Source organism: Chelonoidis abingdonii, chromosome 2 (assembly GCF_003597395.2).
Source record: "Chelonoidis abingdonii isolate Lonesome George chromosome 2, CheloAbing_2.0, whole genome shotgun sequence".
NCBI lineage: Eukaryota > Metazoa > Chordata > Testudines > Testudinidae > Chelonoidis > Chelonoidis abingdonii.
Window position 1 is genome coordinate 122,477,285 of NC_133770.1, and position 26,683 is coordinate 122,503,967.

General features: G+C 39.9%; 1 protein-coding gene across 2 annotated transcripts in view; it reads right to left on the bottom strand.

The window, feature by feature from the left end:
* LOC116823400 (uncharacterized) overlaps positions 1-25,311 on the bottom strand; it is a 64,241-nt gene extending 38,930 nt beyond the window's left edge. For both annotated transcript variants that reach the window (XM_032777891.2, XM_032777889.2), the window contains exons 1-7: positions 25,233-25,311; positions 19,079-19,143; positions 10,743-10,811; positions 8,435-8,465; positions 6,921-6,980; positions 6,418-6,498; positions 4,484-4,620 (exon numbers count right to left, since the gene is read on the bottom strand). In XM_032777891.2, the coding sequence (XP_032633782.1) occupies positions 4,484-4,620; positions 6,418-6,498; positions 6,921-6,980; positions 8,435-8,465; positions 10,743-10,811; positions 19,079-19,143; positions 25,233-25,296 (507 nt within the window). In that variant the 5' untranslated portion in view covers positions 25,297-25,311. The remainder of the gene's footprint in view (positions 1-4,483; positions 4,621-6,417; positions 6,499-6,920; positions 6,981-8,434; positions 8,466-10,742; positions 10,812-19,078; positions 19,144-25,232) is intronic.
* Positions 25,312-26,683: the final 1,372 nt, after the last annotated feature.

Genomic DNA, 26,683 nt, shown 5'->3' on the forward strand with positions numbered 1-26,683 from the left:
TACACAATTGGTTTCTCCTTCTGAATCACCTGCAAAGATAGCAAAAATTCTCCAAGATCAATTCTAATAAGAGTGTGGAATTCTAATGATTTGTGCCACTGAAAAAGTCTGGAACAAAGCATCCCCAAGTGTTTAAGGACAGTATTACCCTTAAGACTAGAATAAGGGGTTTGGACATGGTGGATAAAAAAATAATTTAAAAAAAAATTTGCATTTAAAATAAATAAGGTTTAAAAAACAAACTTATTTAAAATTAAATTTGAAATTGACAACCTATGTTAAAGCCTACATTTACTATAATATATTACAATTATTTAGATTAAATACAAAAATAATATTCAGCAATACGTTTGCTTCCAAGTTTCAAAGGAAATAACAGTGAACTGGTGGAAGTCACTGGCTAAACACCTAGAACCAGAGTTTGTTGAAGTGCTAAACCAGCTTTTAAGAGCAGGAGCCTTTTCTGCAATTACAGAGGGAGTATTTTCTTCATCCCAGTTTTTTCAACTCATTCAGTTCAAAGTTAAGAAACCATTTGGGAGCTGAAAAAGCACTAATGAAAAAACTGCATGTGAGAATATCATCTACTAGTTCCAAAATCTAGAGGGATATGGTGACCAGAAAATCAGTTCAATTCACTAACTACTACAGATAATACTTTAATAAATGTTAGTTTGAAATGCAAAGCATATATTGATAAACTTTTTTCTCTTATTTATCCAGCATATTAAAAGAAGTTTTTAAGAAAAAATGTAAATGCTTGTTTTGTGCATTTTAATTAAACTTGAATTTCTATCCAAACAGAGCTTGACACCAATTACACATAAATTAATCATCATCTAGTAAATCAGAAATGCAACATTCACCATTTTCTAACATAGTGAAATATAAAAATTATATGAATAATTGAATCTGAATAAACATAAAATCAAGCTATGTAATTACTTAAATATATATAGTGTATCCTCCTGATTAGAAAAAGTTTAGTGTGAAGGTGATTGGTTACAAATCAACATGCTTTAATGGTTACCAACCAATAGGAATCAATCTTTCTTTAGGGGGAAAAAAATAAAAAGAATAAATGCAAATAATAATTTAAATCAATTATTTAAATCAAGACTTCCTGTTTACTGATTTAAATAACTGTTAAAATTGATTTAAAATCAATCCAGCCTGGCTTTGGAACTATCTTCTTCTGATTAACTACCCTGTATTTTGTACATAAAACTTTCCATTACATCATTCAGCAGTTGTATTCTCCCATCAATAAAGGACCACAGTAATCAACCTTTAAGTCTTTTATTATGGTTTTACTGGGAACAACTGTAGAAGTTATCTGCCCCAAAGTTAACCCTAAATGGTGGGTAGGGTTCATGGTAGCCCTGGATAATAAGCCAGAATTCCTTAAATATTTTATGTTAAGGAAATAGCCAGAAAGATAGTTCTGAGAATGTCATTCCACCCATTGGGAGCATACGTCATGAATCCATAGGAAGCCAAAATAACTCTTCTAAGATTGACCTGCCAACGAGAAGAGTGGCTCTTCATGTATCTCACATCCCCCAGCAGGAATCTGAGCAGCCCGACTTCACAAATCATCCTTTAATGTCAGACAGCTATCTGACAGTCAGCAACCCCACCGGAAAATGGAAAAACTGCCAGAGGTCACTAATGTAGCTTCATAGGAGAGATAACTGTTTCTCTGCTGACTCTTATCTTGATCCAAGACTACTTGAGTTATACTCTTGAAGATGTAAAGACAATTTTTCAAAGTTACATTTAGAATGGGCTATGTATTCTAAATTATTTTAAGAAACAAGCTGTGTTTTTAAATTTTATTAAAATTAATTTCAATTTCAGATTTCAGCAACAAGATAGTGATCTGGATAGATTCTTGGATCTTTTTAAAGAGCTGTCCTCAGCCAGCTAGAGGAACACAATTTTGCATTTGTGAAAAAACAACACTACAACATCCATGCTCTTCATAAAAATATGCAAAGAGCTGATACCAATCCAAACAGCAATATCTGAAATGATAGTGCTTATTTCCTACTAGAAGTACTTTAATCACTACATCTCTTCAGGACTCAGGGAAACTGAACCATATATCCTGTTGTAGTGTCTGTTCTCATTTTGGTCATTACTGCCTCCACTAAACTCATGCAAGGAATATGTAGACAATACTTGATAGTGTCCCCCTTATTATGGAGAATTATGCTTCACCTCTTGATTCAACTGCAATGAGAGAGCGCTAGCTGCTCTCCTTTCACTACAGAATCTTGTAGGGCCAACAGCTCCAGGAATTGCATTACCTTCTCCTAGGAATTTTTATCCTTCTCATGAAGTTAAAGCAAAAATCCTCTGAGAAAAAGTTTTCTTCCTCGGCCCTTGTGAGCTGCATACTGATCACTAAGGGATCACTCCTTTAGCCAGCACTGACTTGAGAATTGCATTCCTTTCCATCCTCCACTCAAAAGTCTCAAGATGCTGGGTGCCCTATGGAAGTCTAGGCATGTTGATTTTTTGCCAATGTTTGCAACAATATCACTTGCTACAAGATCCCCTTGTACCAATGAAGAAGTTCCATACAATAGTACAGTAGTTAAATATTTGACGGAAGCAAAGGTTGGGCACAGCTTTCACCCCAGAGATTGGCGGCCTACAGCCATATTATCACTAAGAACTGGCTTGGCACACAGAATATGCCCTGAATGCTCATTGTATATGGCAACTGTAATATCAAATTAACTGAAGGTACATGGTTGAAAAATGCCATGGACCCTACATCAAATCCAAGCTGCATTCAAGATCCTAATGATGTCCAATCTGGACTAACAAAAATAGAGCTTGTAGGAAAGAACTCAGAAATATATAAATAGGAGGCAAGAGCAAATAAGGTGTCAAAGGGCCGCAAAGATCTCAATCAGCAATGCAGATCTCACTCTGCATTTTGTAAGAGGCTTAACCTTCACCTCTAAGTTTGAATATAACACCAGAAGGAACATGAATCAAAAAATCTGTAACTTGTGTGGTTGTCTCAACAGATCTGTTTGGCACCGATAAGCTGAAGCAGATGGACCACTCTGAAGTGCTGCTGTGATACAAGTATAACTGAGTTCTGAATAAAAGCTGACAGATCCAGCAGAATCTCTATCAACAATGAACTGTTATTTGACTCTGTAGCCTCCAATGACTAACTTAAGGGATGCCAAGAGTTCTTCATAGGATCTGAGAATTTAAACAGCCACCTCTGAGCTGATCCCATATCTGAGAGCATCATGATATTCCTTCAAAGCACAAAAGACAATGAGCAGTGCAGTGCAGTGTTCATTAGAGATGTGGATTGCAATTTGAATATAACTGAAGAATTGCTAGACTTAATGCCACTGAAGGGTACCTCAACGGGACAGGACATACTTCAGGGACTGGAAGCGAGCATTGAAAAAGCTGCGCTGCCGTGGAACGAACTCGTATCTTTGGTTACGGACGGTGTGCCATCAATGTGCTCTGAAAACGTTGGTATGGTTGGATTATTGAAGACCAAACTGAACAGCCTCAATATACCAGGAATTAGCTTCACCAGTATACACTATATTTTGCACCAAGAAGCCCTGAGTAGTAAAAGTCTACAAATAAAGGAAGTTATGGATGTAGTTGTTAAAACTGTTAATTTTATACATGCACCAGGGCTGAATCACAGACAGTTCCCATCGTTTCTAGCAAGTATGGACAGTGAATATGGGGAACTTCCGTATCACACTCAAGTTAGACGGCTGAGTCATGAAAATGTTCTGAAGCCTTTTTTTGCACTTAGAGAGGAGACTGATTCCTTCATGAAATGAAAAACAAGGAGGTTCCACAGCTTGCCAATTCCACTTTTATCTGCAATCTTGCTTTTCTAACAGATGTAACTGATCACCTGAATGCACTGAACTTGAAACTTCAGGGTAGAAAACAGGTGATAACACAGATGTTTGACAGTGTTAAGTCATTCAAAGTCAAGCTTACTTTGTGGGGGAAACAGCTGACTGCTGGCAGTTTGGTCCATTTCTTGACTCTGAATTCCTTAGGAAAAGTTGAACCCAAATCCTTGAAAGAATACGCAGAGATCATTTCTAACTTCACAAACAGTTTGATGTGCGGTTTAAAGATTTCAAGGTACTTGAACCATATTTTCAACTTTTTTCCACACCATTTGCTGATGAAATTAACTATGTTGCAGAGAAAATGCAGATGGCGTTAGTGGAGCTTCAGTCATGCAGACCTCGGGCCAATACACTAGTCCTCATGTAGCCTTCGTGGTCATTTGCGTTTGAGACCCCTGCCTTAGAGAATGTGTATATAAAACCATTTTATTTTTATTGGTTTAACATCCTAATGAAAATATATTTAAAATGAAAGGTGCAAGTAGAGAATTTGCCACCACCTAATAGTCTAAAGAACACTTAAATAAATAAATAAATCGAAAAACACACACACTTACCAGATATGCCAGTCTATGTTTAGAGCCATAAACATGCATGAACATGTTACTCAATCCGGTTTGACAGTGGCACAGCTGACACTCGTAGAGAACAAGGAGATTCTCTTTTGATCGGTATTCAATTATATATTCAAGTCCTGTATAGAAGAAAGGGATATTTTACAATTTAGTGTTTACTACAACAATATGCACTACTTATTATTACCCAGTACACAGACGATCAACAGTTTATACATAAAAAAAGTAAAGCAAGCCTTTGTGATTTATTAGGTACTAAACAAGTTGGCCAAGATTTTAATAACTAGCTATTTTGAGTACCTCGATTTTTGGGTGCTAAGCTTAAGACATCTTCCTAACCACTCACCTGTGAAAAAGTGCTCTCTCTAAGTTCCCTCAAGTTGGGGAAAAAAAATTGAGGTATTCAAAAGACACTAGTCACTTTTGGAAAATGTAGGACAATCCTTTGCTTATTGTCTCTTTCTATGTTCCTTAGAAATAGACTGTCTCCTCGCCAACAAAGAGAAACTGACGTGTTTGAATATAAAAATGCATTTTTATATTCAAACGCATCAACTATGATATTATAATAAGAGTAATCACAGAATCATTTAGTTAAGAGTAGCTTCTAGTATAAATAGCCTCACATTATTTGTAAGCCACACTCTCAACAGATACATGTCCAACCTAATCAAGAATAAATATGCAATGAGAATTCCAAGAACTCTCATCAGTAAGATCCACTTACACACTGTACCAGCAGAACACCTAATGTAAATTGTATAAGGTTTACCTAATTTCATACTTATGAATGCATAAATTTGTAGGAGCAGGATTTTATAATTGTACTATGAGAATTAATGTATGATTTGATTTTATCCTGTCAGCCACCCTTTTTGAACAGCAGAAAGGAATGACAGACCACAACAATCCTTATGACTGATTATGGTCACCCTTTTGTTTTAGAATAAGTTATGATGTCTACTATGGTTTCCTATATGTATTGCAAATTAGGCACTCTAGTTAAATATACATTTCTTTGTTTTAAGGTTTTAGTAAGTAAGAGACAGGATCTTGTATTGTATCTATGTTAAGAAGATTAGAGGAATGTTGAGGGCCTGAAGCCCCAATGTGAATTGTTTTAGTTATAAGATTTAGCAAGGTTTGATTTACAACATATTCTGCTGAATATAAAATACTGCTGTCTCTATACCTTTGAAGGTTTCTGTAAAAGATTGTTTGTGTGAATGAGGAATGCATGCATCAGGAAAAGAAAAGGTGTGAAAGCCATCACAAATGTCCACATGGTCAAGAAAAAGTGAGAAACTTGGAAAGACCAGGAGACAATCAGAAAACATCCACTGTATCCGATGATAAACATGTTAGCAGCATTAACGACCTCAGACGTGAGGCAGGCACCCCCGAAGGCAAGACAACAAATAGGAAATAACGATGGGAAGTCCGACAATAACCATCAAATGATAACAGCAGAAAACCCCAAGATTAACACCACTTAAGGACTAATGATTACAGGATGACATTGCAAAATGCATGGACTCAAATGGGAATTTACAACTATAAAGCTGGAGTGTTTTGCCATGGAACTCTAGGTTTAGTCCCGCAAAGCCTCAAAGCATTGGATCGCGACCGATAAGAGCCCAGCTCCTCACTCATGCCCAATCTACCTGGCCATTAGATTGGCTCGAGCTACAACACACTGGTAACTATAAACATCAACTGGCAGAGCGGGAGAGAGAGTGTGAGTGTGTGTGTGTGACTAAAAAGCATATGCGGTTATATTTTCAATAAAAGCAGCGTTTTTGCCTTCTCCTCTATAAAGATCCCATGTGCTTTGTATAGCATAACAAATTTACTCAATCCCTCTGGAAATGTAAACGTTGCTGGCATTTAATTACAGCATTTAAAAAAATGCTCACCAAGTGCAGGTTCTGAATCTTTACATGTATTAAGCTGTTCTTCCAAGGTTTGTCCTTGAAACTTCTCTGGCTCAGTTTGAACTATAAAATAAAAGCATTTTATTAAAATGTGGTTAGTTCCCTATACCAAAGCAAAAATAACCACACATTGTGTACTGTTAGAAACTCTCTAGAGCAGTGAGAAATCTAGGAGAAGGAAGTGGTGTCCCCCACTCCAGTCATGGACTTAAGTTTGCCAAACCAATCCCTGCTCTGCAATGCCCTTCAGGAGGCACAGCAATGAGCCATTTAACATGGTGAAGCATTATCCCTGAAGTTCCACCCGCTCACACTGTCTTCTCTTGCAAGGAAGATGTTGTAGAGGTACTAAAAGGGGAAAACACAATATAAAGCAAATTTCCCCAATGACCTGCTAACTTCTAGCATCACTGACTCTTGGAGGACATTAATTCATGGCATAGCTGTGTGTTTGTGCACTATATTGAATAAGGAAATTAACTTACCATAATCAGGAAGTTTTATAGGTGCTTTCGCCTGGTCTCCTATACCACCCACAGTTTTAACTAACAAAAGAATAAAAAAAGAGTAAAAATTTATGAACAAAGACTAGAATGAGACTTTGAGAAGAACCCAGTCAGAAAGACTAGACATACACCATGTTTAAAGGAAACAATGTGAGCTTCTTGTTGATGTGTAAAGGACAAAATTATATTACTTTAATCTTTGTGTACCAAGAGTTAAATTTTGCTGTTAACAGTTGAAGCACAAACATTCGCATCAAAGACTTACAATAAACAAACTTAGTGCTAGACAATTTAATAAAGAAGACAAGAAATTACAATAGCAACCAGGTGCCAATTTTACAATTAATTAAACTCATACCAAAGTATTAAATTACAGAAGAACCCACTATAGTGAAAATCTCCTATGGTACCCAGCCTGGAATCAGAGTCTGCTACATTAAGCTTTAAATCCAGCACTTCACACCTACGTGGAGACATTACATGATACAGAGAGGGGATTTGGAAAGGGCTAGTTAATTTCATATAAAAAACTCTCCTATGGCATAAGGGCAGAGCGTAGTGCTCTTGGTTACCCTTGCATTCGTAAGGGACTGCTTATCTACACAGGGGAATTGATGAGAACAGCTAATGTAGACAAGCCCTGAAAAACCAGGCAAGATTGCAGGACAAAGAGGAAACCCTGTTGGCTTCATCTCCTTTGCAAGAAGAATTAAAGAAAGTATATCAGATCCCTCCTCCACTGTAATCATACATTGCAGAAGTTATTTCTATTCAAAATTTAATATTTAAGAAGAATTTACTTTTCCATGCATGAAAGAGCACCAAACAGGCCTTGTGATGCTTGCGTCTGAATTTGAATTCTAGTCTAACACGGAATAATGGGCTAAAAGTAATAAAAAAGAATTCCAATGTTTCTTTTTTTTTTTTTAAAGGGAAAAACTGCCTAGCAATGAGGGGTCTATTGTGCTGTGGAACTTTCTCCAAACAATACAAGAAAAGTCCAATATCTTGGGACATAAAAAATGAAATTGGACATTTAAATTTAGACTGGAAAATACACTGTATCAAACTGTACAACTTTAGGGTCAAGGATGTGTAAAATGACATAAGTCTTTTCCACCTCTGAACTTTATGAAATACAACCATGCTACTTTTCTGTTAAAATAATTAGCAGTGGAATATCTTAAGTTGACAATTAAATAGCTATCATTTGGTTTAAAAGTTAACCTTCCACAAGTAACGAATTCAAACCTCTTCTAGCTATTTCTCTAGTACAGACCAGGTCTCAGAGTCCTCTTATGATTAATCCCAAAATGTTACTAATTACAATTCTAGTGCCCAATCCTGTACATCCCTTACGATCACAATTAGTGACACTGTCTTCTGCAGGATTGGACCTAAAATTAAAATTCTTAAAAAGGTCACTTATGATTTTGTATGGATGTTTATAAAAAACATTTAATCAAAGCAAAAAGTTAAACTTTAGTACTTACCAATACCATGGGCTTTTAGAGCTTCTTCAACCTAAATTAATGAGAGAAAAAATGATTTAATGTTTTCGTAGAAATTTTACATTGTCAAAGAGATGGACAGTCACTAGTTATATAATAAACTAATTAGATTCAGGATTACACAAAAGATGATTATTCAAAATGTACATGCAATTTTTCTCCGATGGATGGATGGATATCAGGGTGAATAAAAATCAATTTTTTAAAATCATAAATGTATTTTTTTTAATTTAAATTAAATACAGGTTTAAAAAATAAACCTATTTAAAACTGACAACCTAGGTTAAGGCCTAGACTTAAATTTATTACAATCATTGAAATTAAATACAAAAATAATAGTAAGCAATACATATTTGCTACTAAGTTCTAAAAAAATCCAGACCACTGAACTACTGGAAGTCACTAGCTGAGCAGCTAGAACCAGATTTTGTTGCAATGCTAAGACAGCTTTTAAGAGCAGGAGCCTCTTCTGCAGTTAGAGAATATTGTCTTCATTTCAGTTTATTCAATTAGTTCAGTCAAATGATTAGTTCATTCAAAGTTAAGAAACCATTTGGTAACTGAAAAAGAAGGGGAGCTTTCTTTCACTCCCAATCTATGAATAAAAACTAGGTGTGAGAGGATGAGATGTAAAAGTTACAAAATTTTGAATGAGACACAGACCAGAAATGATCAGTTCAAATCTCTAACTACAGATAATACCACTTTCGTTTACTAAAACAATTAGTTTAAAATGCAAAACATGTTTTGATAAACTTTCAAATCATTTTTCTTATGTATCCAGCACATTTAAGATAATTTAATTTTTTTAATTGCAGGTTTTGTGCCTTTTTAATTAAACTTGCACTTCAACCCAAATAGAGCTTGACACCAATTACAAATATAAATTAATCATCATCTAGTAAATCAGAAATGCATGAGTCATCATTTTTGAACATAATAAAAATGTAAAAATTAAAGACTCTATATACACTTATTTCAGCAATTATATTTATTTAGATAGTATATCCTCTTGGATAGCAAAGAGAAGCACTAAGTTTAGGGTAAAGGCTGCATTTAGTTGCAAATCAACCTTTCAGTGGTTAGCAATTAATTAGAATCAACTTTCTTTAGGAAAATAGCTAAGAAGTACTAATGCAAAACACAATTAAAATTAATTTTTAAATCAATGGTTCCTGCTTGCTGATTTAAATCATTAGTAAAAGTCAATTATTTATATTGTTCTGATTTAAATCAATCTACTGTTTCCTATTATATTAGACTCATTATTTAGATTAATATAAATATCTGCATCTGTATTTGATCTTGCCTCATGCCCCTTGCTGACTAGAGCACAAAGCTCTGAAACATATTTTAGGCTAGGTTTATAAAGAGAACTTGGGCACCTAACTCCAATATTTAGGTAATAATGGCATTCACAAAACCATAGCTCAGCTGTTGCCTAAAGTTGCATGTGCCTAACCCCCTTAAATACTTAAGCTTCTGCCAATGAGTGTGCACAAAGCCGTGTAAGTCCAGATGCCATCCCAGAGCCCTTGCTCATACCTAAGCCCTGGCAGGATTCCCAAACTAAGTGTTCCCCCCTACAGGATGTGATAAGACGAGTGACCTAGCCAACAGGCTACAATGGGTGGGTCAGTCTCTCTCTCTTTTTCCTCCCCACCTACAAGAAAGGACTGACCTGGCTTAGGTGACTAACTTCAGGGAAGAGTTCACAGCTGAGAATCCCAAATAGAGATAGACACCTAAGACCCAGACAAATGGGAGTTAGGTGCCTAAGTACCACTGTGAATCTGGGCCCTAAATCCTGCCCTTTCTCCATCTGCATTTCACCCCTGGCTAGCTCAGATGGCACCCTGCTGAACTTTCTGGTTTCTGAGAATCCCCTTCTCAGATGCCAAGGCTTCCATGCTTTGTATAGGGAGTGTTAAGCACCTAACTTGAGGCTGTGAATTCCACTGGTTGGGTACCTAGGAGATAGGCACTGCAATACTGAGCATTGCAATGTTTAAGTCCCCCATTGCTCTTACTAATTCATACAGCCATACACAGCTAGATCAACATGAACCTTTTAAAACATCATTGCTATACAATAAAGTTCTGCTTTACTGTACATGACAAACAGTAAAGCAAGAAAATTCTAAACAAAAAGTTAGATGTTTTGCTAATTTTACACATTTTAGAACATTTAATACTTTAAAAAGAGAAAATAGTGATTACAACCCTACAAATCACCACTGTTTAATGTAACTATATACAAAATCTGACTTAGGCACACAACCAATCTTACCGTCTTGTGTTTGAATCCAAGGAAATGAGTCTGCAAGTTTAATGCAGAAGCACACGAGATTTTGCAAATCTAGGTTAAAAAGAAGATTCTTAATTATTTCTACAGTATTATGCAAGCAAACAGAAAAAATACTATAATTCTGAAAAATATCATTGATATTTCAAACTAATCAAAATCTCCCTGTTTATTAAACTCCAGTTATACACCCTGAAGTTGTACAGATTGATTTCTGCTGAAACAGAAGTCCTCTAAAGCCAGACTGAACAGCAGGCAACACTATTCACTGGGTTCCAAAGAGGATGATCAAAGTACTGTCTTTCATTGAAAAGTCCCTCTCCATAGCGTAAGATGGTTTCAGGTTCGCCCATAACCTTCAAATACATTCAACTGCATTGTACCAGAGGGGAGGCCATCTCTCTCATTCTCATTAGAAGAGGTATGGAAAGGTGATCTTCAAAAAGATGACCAAAATAAAGGATATAAAACCCAAGCTCTAAAGAAATTTGAAAACTTTGACCAGGAAGTGTTGTCTCTCTCTTCTGTTGTACAACCGTGATTCACATCAACACTTCATTGAAGTGACTACAAAACTGAAGAGAAAGCAATTGATATAAAATGAAATGGGCTGAAATGAATGTTTTCCCCCACAGACCTCTTGAAAAGTACCCCGGGTGAGTGAGTCCTTTAAGCAAATGTAGACCTCTTAAGGTTTGTATACTCATATTGGGCAGGGAATGAGCAGGGTACTGAAAAGCTGAGGTCACCATCTGCTTAAGGCATTCACTCTACATACATTTCATGCTCTGTCAATGCCTTTCTCATCCCTTCCATGTGCCCTAAAACCCTGTATCTCCAACCTCACGCTGCCAGACTTTCCATATCCCCTAAGACTCACTGTACTCCCAGTGCCTGCATCCTCTCTCATACCCCACAAGTCTCCATAGGCTCCCCTCAGTCCCCAGTGAGCTTGCATACGCTTGTCAGAGACTAACAAGCCTAATGAGGTTTGACAGGTATCCACATTTAACAGGAAGGGAGAAACGCTCCACACCCCCTGCTTCTCAACCACTCCCTCTATGCCTCCCCAAACAACCTGGTTCCACTCAAGTTCCCTCAGCAACTCAGCTCTCCTTTGTGCCTGCAAACAGCCAGCTCCTCTCCATCCAACTTCCACACTCTCCTCAGTAACAACAATTAAATATACCAGTCCTCTCCCTTACACCCAACAAACTTCAGTAGACTTACCAGACTCTGACAAATTTATGTAGGGTCATTTGTGGAAAGATGAGCCAAATGAGATTAATCAGAGGTGCTGTACATATGTGAATAAAGCCATCCAGGAGCCTCCACTCCTCCCCCACAACTCCCCTAAGCATCCCAGTTCCTCTCAACATACACACAAACCTCAGTAAGGTAGTCAGGTTCAAAAGCCAAGGTATGTTTGTCAGGCACCAATGAGCCAACTAAATGAGGTTCCTCAGGAGAGATATGTAGGGCATACTCCCTGACTTAACCCTGCATCCCTTCTAAGCAAAATAGCCCCCACTATGCAAAGGCCTCATGTGTGTTCAAATTTGTAGAGATTAAATTTAAAGAAGCAAGATCTCCACTTAGCAGGAGCTTTGCTTCTGGGGGAGTGTTGAGTGCATACTCTCTGCACATCTACCTCCTGCTTTACCCATGTCCCTTCCTAACCAAGAAACTCTTCCCTCCAAACTCACACAACACCCAACTCCCCGCCCAACAATCCCCCCATGTTGTCTCATCCAGCATTCCAATCTAAATACTCTGGGGGTGGGGTATGGTGACAATTCCCCCCCCCTTCTCTGTATAGTTTTCTGGAGGAGTTGGCTTGTTTGGCATATCACCCATCTTCTTTCTCCAAGGGCCTGCCAAGGAGGGTCCGCTGTTCTGTGAAATCTTTCTGGGAGCGAGGACCTTCAAAGGAAGAGCCTTTTCCCCACCCAGCAAAGCCCGTACCTGCAGACAGAGTAGGAAGTTGGGCTATTGTGCTGCCTTCTATAGGTAGCACCAATGATCCTCTACCCCCAGTCAGTACTTCCCTCTACTGGAGAGTCCTCACAATGCATAGATAAAAAAGAGTTTCTCTGTGATGCTCTGCCTAATGCCCTGAATACTTCTGCTGCCCTCGCTAAATGTGCTTCATACTCACAACATCCTGCTGCCTCACAACACTGATACTGACTTCTGTTTATTAAGTCTCCCTCTCTCTCTGTTACTACTTGCCCTCACCTCCACTGCCCCTCTACTTGCCTAATCCCTTTGCCCAAAGCCAGTCTCTTTTCCCTCCCACTCACTCACCTGGTGTCCATCACAGCCTCTGCCACACAAACACTATTCTTCACATTCCACCACAATTCCTTCACTACCTTCTGTCATCCAAAGCACTTCAGCTGCTTTATCATTCATTTCTGCTGCACCTCCCTTCTATCTCCATCCACAAATCCACCGGGCACCACACATTCTGCCTCATCCCCTTCCTCAAGTCCTGGGTCAGTCTTGTGTGCCCAGCTTCCATCTCCCCTTCCTCACTCCGACTCCACATGAACACAACAGATTCTTGCTGCCTCCTTTCCCCATGTACTTTATGACTCCCATCCCTTCATGTCACACACACCCAATCATCTCTCTCTTATATTCCCCATACATATCCAGTCCCAAATCCCCTCTATTGGGCCACAATAGCCGCAGGCTCCTCCTAGCCCCCCAAAATTCTATAGCCTCATCACCATCACATCTTTCTGCTCTTTTTATAAATACAGGCTTTAAGAAGGTTGCAGACTATGTTATACAGAGCTTACAATCTAAAACAGACAGGACAGATAAAAGATGGAAGTGGAAATCAGCTAGCACCAGTTCAGTGACAGAACTGAGAATAATACTCAGGTCTCCTAACTCCCAGTCTACTGTCCTACGCAACACACCTTTCCAGAAACACTACAATGGGTATTATGGAATAACCTATTCATAATGAAAATTCCTTTCTAACTTCCATCAGTTAGAGGCTGACATAGACCCTGATGCATGAGGGTTTATATCCATTTCAAACTCCATTTTCTGGGGGGAAGGGGAGGACACTAAGCATTTAATTCTGTTTTAAGGACTTTAAACAGTCTGCAGTATGTGTAACCAGAATTCTTAAAAATGGAGAATGGTCTAGGACTAAGAAGTTTATGCACATAGATATACACTAGCTCTGCATTTCCTGATATCTGTATGTTGGTGGCAGGTTAATTACATCAGCACTTGGAGAACACTGCCAGAGGCACCTTCAACATCCTAAAATGGACAGATACATTACATTGATGGTCTTCTCTATCCTGACTGTCCAATTAACAATTTGTACGATGCACTGTACTTCAAAGTAGCACCCTGTAACTCCCATATTCATCATTTGACTATGGTTGTGATATTTCATACAAAGCATGCCTTGTAAGGTGTCATATGAAAGGTCATATGCCGAAATTCACTGTTCTGTAAAAATGTGTGTATATGGAATTATAATATTCCGATATATGGTTGACACTAAAATATGTTGTGTGTCTGGGAGTCGCCCAGAGCTAGCTCTCCGGAGGCAACAAAGGAAGTGACCCATACACAGATGCGTGTTAAGCGACCATCATAAGCCACTGACCAGCAGGGGAATTGTAAATAAGAAATTTACAATTCTATACAAAACAGTTGAACAGGCACCACAAAACGGGAATTGACTATGACTATAACTCAGCAAGGCCCACTAGGACATGTCTGGGCCAGTATCTTCCCTGTGACATGAATTGAGAGTATAAAATAAGGGACAGTAGCATCATAACACCACCTCTTTCTTTCCCCACCTATGCTGAAGACAACAAGAATGCTGGGAAGATAAAAACTTTGAACTGAGGAGACTGGTACCGGGCTGAGAAGGGAATTCAGCTGTGTATTAAGAACTGTTACCTGCATTCAACATACAATGGAGTGAGAAAAGCTGTTTGATTCAAATCTTGCTCAGTCTGAAAATTTAGGATTTAGAATGCATGTTTACTTGTTATTTTCTTCGGTAACTACCACTAATAATAACTTAAAATTTATCTTTCTGTAGTTAAGAAACTTATTTTAATATTTTATCCTTACCAGTGAATTTGTCTAAAGTCCTTGGGGAATCTGCTCACATTAAAAAGACTGGTGCATGTCCACCAACCTTAAACGAAGCGGTGAACTAATTAATGAGCTTACACTGTTCAAGAGAAGGTCTTGTGTAGTCTAAGATGGTCCATTTCTGGAGTGTAAGGCTGGGAAGATTTGCTGGTGACTCCACATATATGGTTCATGTGTGTCTTAGAGAGTATTCATGCAACTTAGCTGGGTGTGTCCCTGCATGTTGTTAACTGAGTGATCATAGTATCTGGAGAGGTTTGCTGCTTGTCACTAGCAAAGTATCATGAGAGACAGCCCAAGCTGGAGAGTTAAGGGGGCACAGTGGTCCCACAGTTCCAGGTAGTACCCTGGGGGTCCCATCACTGTAAGTATGTCTTTATGTAGACTTCTTACTGCTGCAAAGGACAGAGTTGGATCAATTACTATATGAATAAGCACAAAGCATTATAGTTTTGGTCCCTGGTGAGATGAAAGTATGTATTATGGATGGATAAGGTTGTCTCTCAGGATACGTCTATACAGTAGAATCTCAAAGGTATGAATAGCAGGGTTATGAACTGACTGGTCAACCACACATCTCATTTGGAACTGGAAGTACGCCATCAAGCAGCAGAGACCTTCTCCTCCCCACTCCTCCACCCCCCAAAAACACAAAAGCACTTGTAAAGTGCTGTGCTAAATGTAAACTACTAAAAAATAAAGGGAAAGTTTAAAAAAAAGATTTGACAAAATAAGGAAACTGTTCCTGTGTTTGTTTCATTTAAATTAAGATGGTTAAAAGCAGCATTTTTCTTCTGCATAGTAAAGTTCCAAAGTTGAATTAAGTCAATGTTCAGTTGTAAACTTTTGAAAAAACAATCATAACATTTAGTTCAGAATTATAAACATTTTGGAGTTACAAAGAACCTCCATTCCCAAGGTTCTACTGTACTGTAATTGGAGGTGCAATTGCAGCTCGGGTAGACATACTTGCTCTAGCTTTAATCTACCTAGTATGGCTAAAAATAGCAATGGTTTCAGCATGGGCTAGAAACATGATTACAAACCCAGGTTTCCAGGAGCACTTATGCAGCCCTACTGAAGCTCAGCACTACAGCAGCTTCATGTCTATTCTGACCTGTGGTAAGCAGATGAAATCTTGAAGCTCAGATAGGCAAACATGAGCTTCAATCCCATCTGCAACAGCAGGGTAGATATATTCTTGGTTGTTTTTTAATCCAGGGCATCATTGCAGGACCAAGCTATCTCTATACAGCATTCAAAATATTCTCAACTTCCAGTTTATGGGTGTGCATTAATAAAGACTGTTAAGAACAACAGCAGTGACTACTTCTATAATTTTCCCCTTACCCACAGACACACGTGAAATGCTTGACTAGCACTCTCAACCTTAACTATTAGCTAATGATATTTGGGTATGGACAGCTTCTGTGCAGCAGTGCACACATATCAAAGGAAGACTCTACAGTTAGATGTTAACTGATTGCAAAGATTCCAGACCTATGTGGCAATTTAAAGAATGGAATATCTGTGGAGACTATTTCATTACTTAAAACATTTTTCTCTCTTCTGATCTTGAGAACCAAAAAAATATCGTACCTGAAAGGAGATAATGCATGTTGTCTGTAGTCAGAAATAGCTGGTCTAATAGAGTTGGATTATCATTTTAATAGCGAGAAAAAGAGTCAAGTATCTGCACAGGGAAACCTTGTATTGGAACCAGCTAGAAATACGATAGGAGTAATTCAAATAAATAAAAAAAAGGGGGGAGGAGGAGGGATTCCAGAACCTGCGTAACAGTTGGGCAAATCACCAGACAGATGCTACCACAAGCCATTTTAAATTGTGGAAAAGCAGCATCACTTGCCCCATAACCTCAGCTGTGCAGAACGCAACACCATCCACAGCCTCAGGAACAACTCTGACATCATAATAAAAAAGGCTGACAAAGGAGGTGCTGTCATCAACATGAATACGATGGAATATGAATGAGAGACTGCAAGGCACCTCTCTAAAACCATATTTTACAGGCGACTACCCTCTGATCCCACTGAGGGTTACCAAAAGAAACTACACCATCTGCTCAAAAAACTCCCTGAAGCAGCACAGGAACAAATCTGCACAGACACATCCCTAGAACCACAACCAGGGTATTCTATCTGCTACCCAAGATCCATAAACATGGAAATCCTGGATGCCCCATCATCTCAGGCATTGACACCCTGTCAGCAGAATTGTCTGGCTATGTAGACTCTCTTCTCAGGCCCTACGCTACCAGCACTCCCAGCTATCTTTGAGACACCACTGACTTCCTGAGGAAACTACAATCCGTTCGTGATCTTCCAGAAACCACCATCCTAGCCACTATAGATGCAGAAGCTCTGTACACCAACATTCCACACAAAGATAGACTACAAGCTGCCAGGAATAGTATCCCCGATAATGTCACAGGAAACCTGGTGGCTGAACTGTGTGACTTTGTCCTCACCCACAACTATTTCACATTTGGGGACAATGTGTACCTTCAAGTCAGTGGCATTGCTATGGGTACCTGCATGGCCCCACAGTATGCCAACGTTTTTATGGATGACTTAGAACAACGCTTCCTCAGCTCTTGTCCCCTAATGTCCCTACTCGACTTGCGCTACACTGATGACATCTTCATCATCTGGACCCATGGAAAAGAAGCCCTTGAGGAATTCCACCAGGATTTCAACAATTTCCATCCCACCACCAACCTCAGTGTGGATCAGTCCACACAAGAGACCCACTTCCTGGACACTACAGTGCAAATAAGCAATGGTCACATGAACACCAGCCTATACTGAAACCTACTGACTCCTATACTTACCTGCTATACTTACCTAGCCTCCAGCTTTCATCCAGACCACATCACATGATCCACTGTCAAAAGCCAAGCTCTAAGATACAACCGCATTTGATCCAATCCCTCAGACAGAGACAAACACCTAGAGGATCTCTATCAAGCATTCTTAAAACTACAGTACCCCCCTGCTGAAGTGAAGAAACAGATTGACAGAGCCAGAAGAGTATCCAGAAGTCACCTACTCCAGGACAGGCCCAACAAAGAAAGTAACAGAACGCCACTAGCCGTCACCTTCAGCCCCCAACTAAAACCTCTCCAGCACATCATCAAGGACCTACAACCTATCCTGAAGGACGATCCCTCACTCTCAAGACCTTGGGAGATAGGCCAGTCCTCGCTTACAGACAGTCCCCCAACCTGAAACAACTACACACCACACAGCAAAAACACTAACCCAGGAACCTATCCTTGCAACAAACCCTGTTGCCAATTCTGTCCACAAAGCTATTCAAGGGACACCATCATAGGACCTAATCACATCAGCCACACCATCAGGAGCTCGTTCACCTGCACACCTACCAATGTGATATATGCCATCATGTGCCAGGAATGCCCCTCTGCCACGTACACTGGCTAAACAGGATAGTCTCTACGCAAAAGAACAAATGGATACAAATCAGATGTCAAGAATTACAACATTCAAAAACCAGTTGGAGAACACTTCAACCTCCCTGGACACTCAGTTACAAACTTAAAAGTGGAAATTCTTCAACAAAAAAACTTCAAAAACAGACTCCAATGAGAAACTGCAGAACTGGAATTAATTTGCAAACTGGACACCATCAAATTAGGCCTGAATAAAGACTGGGAGGGAATGGGTCATTACACAAACTAAAAACTATTTCCCCATGCTAATTTTTCCCTCTACTGTTACTCACACCTTCTTGTCAACTGTTTGAAATAGGCCACCCTGATTACCACTACAAAAGTGATTTTTCCGCCTGCTGATAATAACCCACTTTAATTGAATTGTCTCGTTAGAATTGGTAAGGCCAACCCCAATCTTCTCATGTTCTCTGTATATATATCTTCCTACTGTATTTTCCACTCCATGCATCTGATGAAGTAGGTTTTAACCCATGAAAGCTTATGCCCAAATAAATGTGTTAGTCTCTACGTTGCCACAAGTACTCCTCGTTGTTTTTGCTGATACAGACTAACACGGCTACCACTCTGAAACTAGTTTTCAATGATTTCTCCAAACTCTTTGATTTTGCTCCTACTCTCAAACCTTTCAACAATGGAAAAAATTATACTTTGTCAAAGGCCCTTAATAATATGAAGTACTCACATTGCAGTAGAAAGGATGCTGATGCTGCTTCTTCTCTTTCTTTATCTCAGGTTCGGTGTCCATGTCTGAGGTTTAAAAGAGATGAAAAGCACTAAGAAAGCTACTGAAATATTAAGTATTATTTTAGCTGGATGCAAGACACAAGATTTCTAGTTTAATCTATTAACATGTTATAGTAGCCAGGTGTATGCATATTTTAAATGTTTGGGTTTGGGGTGGTTTCTTTTCAGTAGCCTGGAAGTTAAGCTCTGAATTTCCAGGCTAATTATTCAGTTTTGAGAACATCATTGTTTCATTAAGGGCAGGCCTCAAATTGGAGGGCAGGGGTAGTGGTACTCTCCCAAGCCCTACACACCAGGCATAAAAATACATACATCTAAACTATAATCACATGCTCAGCCACTGTTCTCAGGTTTTAGCTTTTCAGATACATGTATGGACAAAGCCAGATTAAGGCACAGATATAACAGCCTTGTATTTAGGAGCCCAGCTTCCAGAGACACATGATATCAGAATCTAAGACTACATTTTAAAAAATGTTACTGGTTCTTACAGTTGTAAAGAAAAGCCTGAAAATCTGAACTATATTTAACCAATGCAGACTATTTACGAGACTGTGCAGTCTCCAGCAGAGACCTGAGCAACAGTCTTTACAGCCAGTAAGGAAGCTACCTGGCGTCCATAAGTCCACGGAGCATTTTGGAGCAAGTCTCCCAGCTTGGGTCAACAGGCTTAAGCTAACAGGTCTAACACTATTATTCCAAAAATAGCTGTATAGACAGCACTGTGAAATCGTGGTTATGGCTCTGAAGTCTAGGGCAGAGGACAGTCTTCAGAGCCAGAGTTCCAGCCTGAGCCACAACTATTTTTAGAGCACAACTATGAATCCTTAATGTATCATCTAGGGCTGGGAGGCTTGCTCCAAAATGCTGCACACGTACCCACATCCACTATCAGCAGAGCTTTAGAGTGGAACCTGGAGCTGAAGCGCAGAGCAGTTGAGCTGCAGGTTTTTGCTTGGAGCTGGAGTGGAGCCAGACCACAGCTCCAAAGCCCTGACTATCAGAGCACACCAGGTCATATTACTGTCAGTTACTACCCCAACCATTGCTGTCCCTACCACTACGAACACCTGGGAAGACAAGAAGCGCCTGAGCCACCTCAGCTACCTTTTCCAAGAAGCTAGGTGTGATGTACTGTATCTCAAAGTAGCACACTCTAATCCCAATATGCATCATTTGTATATGGCTAAACTCATATAAAGCATGCCTGGCCATTGTTCTGTCAAACTACGTATCAGGGTGGATACAAATCAAGGATTCTTTTTAAAAAAAACAAAAACAGATTTTTTTTAATTTAAATCAGATTTTTTGATTAAATGTATTTTGAGGGAAAAACCTATTTAAAGATAGTTTTAATTAAGATACATTATAGCTCAAAGATATCTCATCATGGAATAGGGATTATAAATTCTAATTCTACAGTATGAAACAATATATTCATGTAATGTTTAAGAAAAGTTTTGTAAATGAGTTCCAATAGTTCATTGATTAGGGACCCAATCTTATGGGGTTCCAGTGGCTTCTGTATAGATTATTTTGGTTAATCTTTCTATCTATCCAATGGGACTCAGTCTAGAAGATACCAGCAGAGATGCTTAGTTTTACAGTTCTCAAACTGTGGATTTGTGTCTCCAGAGATAACATGCTTGTTAACAGCAAAAATGTTTTTAAATGAATAATACATAAAAGTGAGAAATAACAGACCTCAACCCTACTGTCCCTCTGCATTTGTTTATACACAGAATCAATCCCTTACCTCTCTCTAAAAGTGCAAAATTTCAAAAAGTTCAATGAATAGAAGATTGTTGGAGGCGGAACAGATCTGGATAAGGAGGAGAAGTTGAGAGATAAATGTGAGAAGGGAAGGATGGGTGATAGAAACAAAAGTGAAACTGTTTGAGCAGCATATTCCAGAAGTCTTGAGGTCTCCCTTAGTGTAGCTTTCATTGATTTGAGATCTACCAAACCATTCTCTCACTAGAAGGGAAAACCTATAATGGCAGCAGGCTGTAAAAGAAACTCAGTGTGAGAATATTTTAATGAAGTTCCTCTACCTGTGGGTAAGACAGGTATGCGTGCAAAATGCAAACAGTGCAACAAAGCAACGCAAGGCCTGGTTGCTCAAATCAAACAACATCATAAGAAGTGTTCCGTCTCAGGAGGAAGCTATGTTGAAGATGATGAAAGAAACATGTCAGAACATGCAGGATCTTCAGGTTGGTAAACTCTTCGATTTCATACTTCTTTCTTAAGGACTGCCTGTCTTCCTTCTGGACTATTCTGAATTCTCATGTTTGAGCAAAAAATATAGCTGTTACTCTATGGTACTATCATTTTAGATGCAGTTATGATAAAAATAAATAGCTGAAATGGGCAGATCTTCATTTTACAATTTCATCTTTAAAATAGTACTGAGTGTCAGCGAATGCAATGAGTAATACAAAATGAGCAGTATGGTAATAATAAATAATTGCAAAGACTTATTTTGTTTAGGGGAATCCATTCTTAACATACAGGATTCTGAAGACTATCCACCTTCAAGATCACCATCATTTTCTAGAGTTTCAGTGTTATCTGCCAATGACAGAGTTTCAGTCACATCACTTATGTCACATAGCCACAGTATATCACCTGCAGCAAAAAGAAAAAAAAATCGCCATCATCCAGAAACAACCATAAATAAGTTTGGGATTAGAACTAGCAGATTACAAAAAGAGGTAATTGATGAAAAAATTGCCTGATTTTTTATGCAACAAACTCTCCTTTCCGCATGATTGAGAACCCACATTTCATTAACATGACTCAGCAGATGTTGCAGGAAAATTGCTGGATAAAGGGTATGAGAGAGAAACTGAGCAGCATGCAAAAGGTCTAAAGGGTAAAATTGTTAACCTAAGTCTTGATGGGTGGAGCAATGTCCACAATGATCCTGTTGTATGTGCTTGTGAGACAATAGAAAAGGGAAGGCTTCCCTACAGAAACAATTAATACATCAGGAAATGCACACACAGCAGAATACTTACAAGAAGTAGCAGTAAAAGCTATAACGAATTGTGAAAAAAAATTCAAATGTCTAGTATGCAGCTTGGTCACAGACAATGCTGCAAATGTATCCAAGATGAGAAGAAATTATTTAGAAGAGAGTGAAGAGAGTGCCAAGCTAATAACATAAGGTTGCAGTGCTCATTTGATATACCTCCTTCCAGAAATAAAGGCTAATGTTGTTGAAATTGCAAAATACTTCCATAACCACCACTATGCAGCAGCTGCTCTGAAAAAATGGGAGGAACCAAGCTAACGCTCGCACAAGACGTGCGATGGAACTCAGTAGTGGACTGTTTTGAGCACTATATCAAGAACAGGCCTAATCTGATGACAGTTTGTGAACAAAATTGTGAAAAAATAGATGGCACTGTCACAGCCAAAGTTCTCAACATTAGGCTTAAGAGAAACGTTGAACACATGCTGTGTACCCTGAACAAAATGTAGCCTTGAACAAAATGCAGGGAAATAGCTGTTTTATTGCTGATGCTGTTGAAATTTGGAAGGAACTGAGCGAGATCTTAAAACAAGAAATATGCAATGACAGAGTTAAATTAAAAGCATTAAAAAACCAAATGGGATAAGCACTATCTCCAGCTCATTTTCTTGCAAATATTCTCAATACTCGGTACCAGGGTCAAACCTTAACTGCTCAAGAAGAAGAGCTGGCTATGACATGGACACCTAGCAATCATCCCTCCATAATGCCAACTATAATAATCTTCAGAGTTAAGGGTGAACCATTCAAGAAATATACATTTGCTGATGATGTTTTAAAGAAAGTCACACCAGTGAACTGGTGGAATTACTAAGCACTTGGATTCAGAGACCTTGTTGAGTGATGTTTCTCACTTTTTAAACAGCAAGTACTTCTGCCGTGAGAAGAATATCTTTCATCTTATGGACTAATTCCATTCCAAACTGAGAATTGTTTGGGACCTGAAAAAAGCAGGAAAGTTGGTTTTCCTCTCCAGACTATGAGCAAACAGGAAAATTAAGGTTGAAGAGACGTTATTGCAGAGCCATATATTTTAGATTCTATGTTGACTTGTATGCATAGTTATTTATTTTTGTTTGTTTTTTTAATTTCATTTAACTATTTTAGTTAACAATATTTAACAAAACACAACACTGATTTTTAAAAAAACTTGAATGTTTAACTAAATCAAAAAATTCATATGCTTGTTTTGTTAAAATATTATGTTTGCTGTTGAAGAAAAAAATCCAGAATAGGTAATGTTGTTGTTTTAGTTAAATAAAATAATTTAAAAGTCTGTCTGGTGATGTTCTTCTAATTCAGCAAGGCAAAAAAATCCTCCAAATATTAATGATTAACCTGTGGAATTGGATAGTTCACCTCCCAATGACTTCATAAATATCTTTCAGTTAACTTTGGTAAATGAAATAACTATTCATTTTCAAATACAGCTGTAAAACTAATCTGAAAAGTTTTCAAAATAAATCACTTTTCAAATGCATAGTGTGTACCTTCTAAGAATAAAACTTACATCTATCTCTGAGTTGTGAGGAAATGTATTAAGGTTATAACAACCAACAAGAATGCACTTTTATGTAGACATCCATGATTAAATCGAGTCTTTCTTACTAGTGATTTAAATAAAATCCACCCTGCTATGTATATCATTGTGTATGAAGTCATGAGATTTTGCTATATTGTTACTGAAATATATTGTGAGTTTGGGAGATGCCCACTGCTAGTTTGCCAATGACAACTAAGGAGGTGAGCCATACCCAAACAGGCATTAAGCGACCATCATGAGCTACTGACCAGCAACAAGAATGCTAGAAAGTAAGTCTGAACTAAGGAAACTGGTCCCAGGCTGAGAGGGAAATTCAGCCTGTGTTAAGAACTGTAATATGACTACAACATCCAGCGGGGTGAGAAAAGCTGTTTGATTCAAATCTTGCTTAGTCTTAGAATTTAGACAGCAATTGTGCTTTTATTTTTTTCGGAACAATCTTTGTCCTATATGCCTACCGCTTATAAACGCTTGAATTTACTTTAATGTTTTACCCTTACCAGTGAGTTTGTCTAAAGTGGATGAAATTACATTAACTGGTACATAGCCATTATCCTTTGATGAAGTGGTGAATTAATTACTGAGAAGATCCTGAGCCATGTAAGATGGTACATTTCTGGGGTGCAGGATGGGGGGATTTGCTGGTGTTTCCCTCTGTATAGTTCATGAGTGGCTTGCATAGCATTCATTTAACTTATTTGGGTTCTTGCATGCTGGTGGCTAAGTGTTAACAGCACCTGGAGAGATTTGCTACTGTCACTAGTCAAAAATTATGAGAGACAGCCCAGGCTGGAGAGTTAAGGGGACATGACAATCCCAATATATGATTGTACCCCGAGGACCCCTCAGACTAGGAGACAACACAAACAGGAGATGGGGAGTGGTCCCCCATTTCCCCACTACTGCAAGGTCACGCTACGAGGAATATGGATTGCCATCCCCACCCCCTTTGAGCAAGGGAAGAAGTGGTCGCGTTTTCTTAAAAGCCATCAAAGTGGCACCCATATAAGCTGTCACGCACTGCAGACTGTGCAGAACTTCCTATGACACATTTCCACCAGTAGCATCAACGGTTAAACTGTCATCGGGCATCCGAAATAGTCAGGCTGGTCGCCCCCTCAAAGCTACCAGCCCCCCCACAGACACCGCTGACTACAGGCGAGCTCAGGTGAGGGGGAAGCGCGAGACAGCGGCCCCCCAGGGCTCACCGCCTCTTCCCGCCTTAGCTACAGGCTCCGCGGGGGTCCCGGGCCAGACTGCCAACTCCGCTGCCCAATCGCTGCCGCGCTCCCGACCCGGGCTCCGCGCGCGGCAGGAGACGAGCCCGGCCCCGCTCTCCCAACGGCCGCTCGGGGGCGCGAGCACGGAGATGGCCCAGGCCGCAGCGGCTTCTCCTGTTCGAAGCGCGGGCGGCGCGGCGCGGCGGGGGCGGAACGGTCCCCATCACGCCCAGGCGCTTCCTCCGCCGGTCCCGAACGGCGTGTCTGCCTCCGAGCCTCCCCCACTCACCCCGCGCTCCGGCTCTTCGGGCCGCCGCCGCCACAGCCTTGAGCGAGAGAACTCCAGGGCGCATGCGCCCCGGCCCCTGCGTGAGGGGGTCGGGTCTGGGGATGTGGGGTGGAAACTCCGGACCGGAGTCGCCCTGCGGGGGGAATCGGATCTTCTCCTCGCGCTGCGCCCGTTGCCGGGCTGGGCTGGGCGCGTGCCCGCCTCGCCGCTCGGGTGGGACGCGGGGCGGGGCGGGGCGGGGGGGGGGTTTTGGGGTTCCGCAAAAGTCAGTGGCATTTCCTGGGGCCGCTCATAGCGGCCCCCGCCCGCAACACCTCGCTGGGGGCGGCGGTGCCCGCGGAGCCTGGCGCTGCAGGGAAACCAGGCAGCGCAGCGTCGCCAAGCCCGCCTCGCCGGGAGCTGGGCGCCCAAGGGCGGGATTCAGCACCGCCTATCCGGCGTGTTTGTGGCGCTTTCGTTAAAAGTCCGGCTCCGGGCGAGGAGACCTCCCCCCGCCTGCTGGCAGCCCGGACTGCTCTAGCGCCGGTGGCTGCAGAGAAAACACTGAACGTGCAAACCCCAAACGCGCACAAATCGGGCGGCAGATGAAAAGAACCCCACGTGGAGCATGTTTAAAACATGATTTTTTAGCCGGTCTCACAATTTTGGGATGTCGCCTTCGTGGTTTTTTAATGCCTGGGGTTGGCAATACTGGTTATGAGCCATTGGAAATGGATTGGATCGGGCACACTCCAGCAACCTGAGCTATAGTGGTTATTGTTTCAGTCCTGGTGCTGGGTTTTTATATGGTTTTATGTTTGCTATGTCTGCATCTGATCAAAAATATGTGAATGTGGTTTGGAAACTGTTACTTTTGTTGGCATTCATTGGGCTTTCATTAGATTACAGTTTGCCGTTGGTTCTGAATTCTATATAAATAAGATATTTTGGCACAAAATCTTAATTTTTAAATGATTTTATGGTGCCAATTTTTCTTTGTTATGATGTATAAAATGTTTGGGGTTTTGTCATTATTGTAATTATCCTTGCTGCAGTTGTTATTTTCCTGCTTGTTTTTAGGGTAGCAATATCCTACATTTAAGATAAGGCCTTGCCTACACTAGACAGTTTTGTCAATAAAAGTCAAGTTTTGTTGACAAAGCAAAGAAGGTGTACACACAACAATGGTCCTCCCACTGATGTAATTCTTTTGCTACACTAACAAAATAAAACCACTTTGGCAAGGGACATAGAGCTTTTTGCAACAAAGTTAGAGCTACACAGTGCCAGTGTAGACACTGTGTTTGCTTATGTCACCTCCAGGAGGTGTCCCACAGTGCCCATCATGACCACTGTGTTAAGCATCAGAGGGGTAGCCATGTTAGTCTGGATCTGTAAAAGCACTGAAGAATCCTGTGGCACCTTATAGACTAACAGACGTTTTGGAGCATGAGCTTTCGTGGGTGAATACC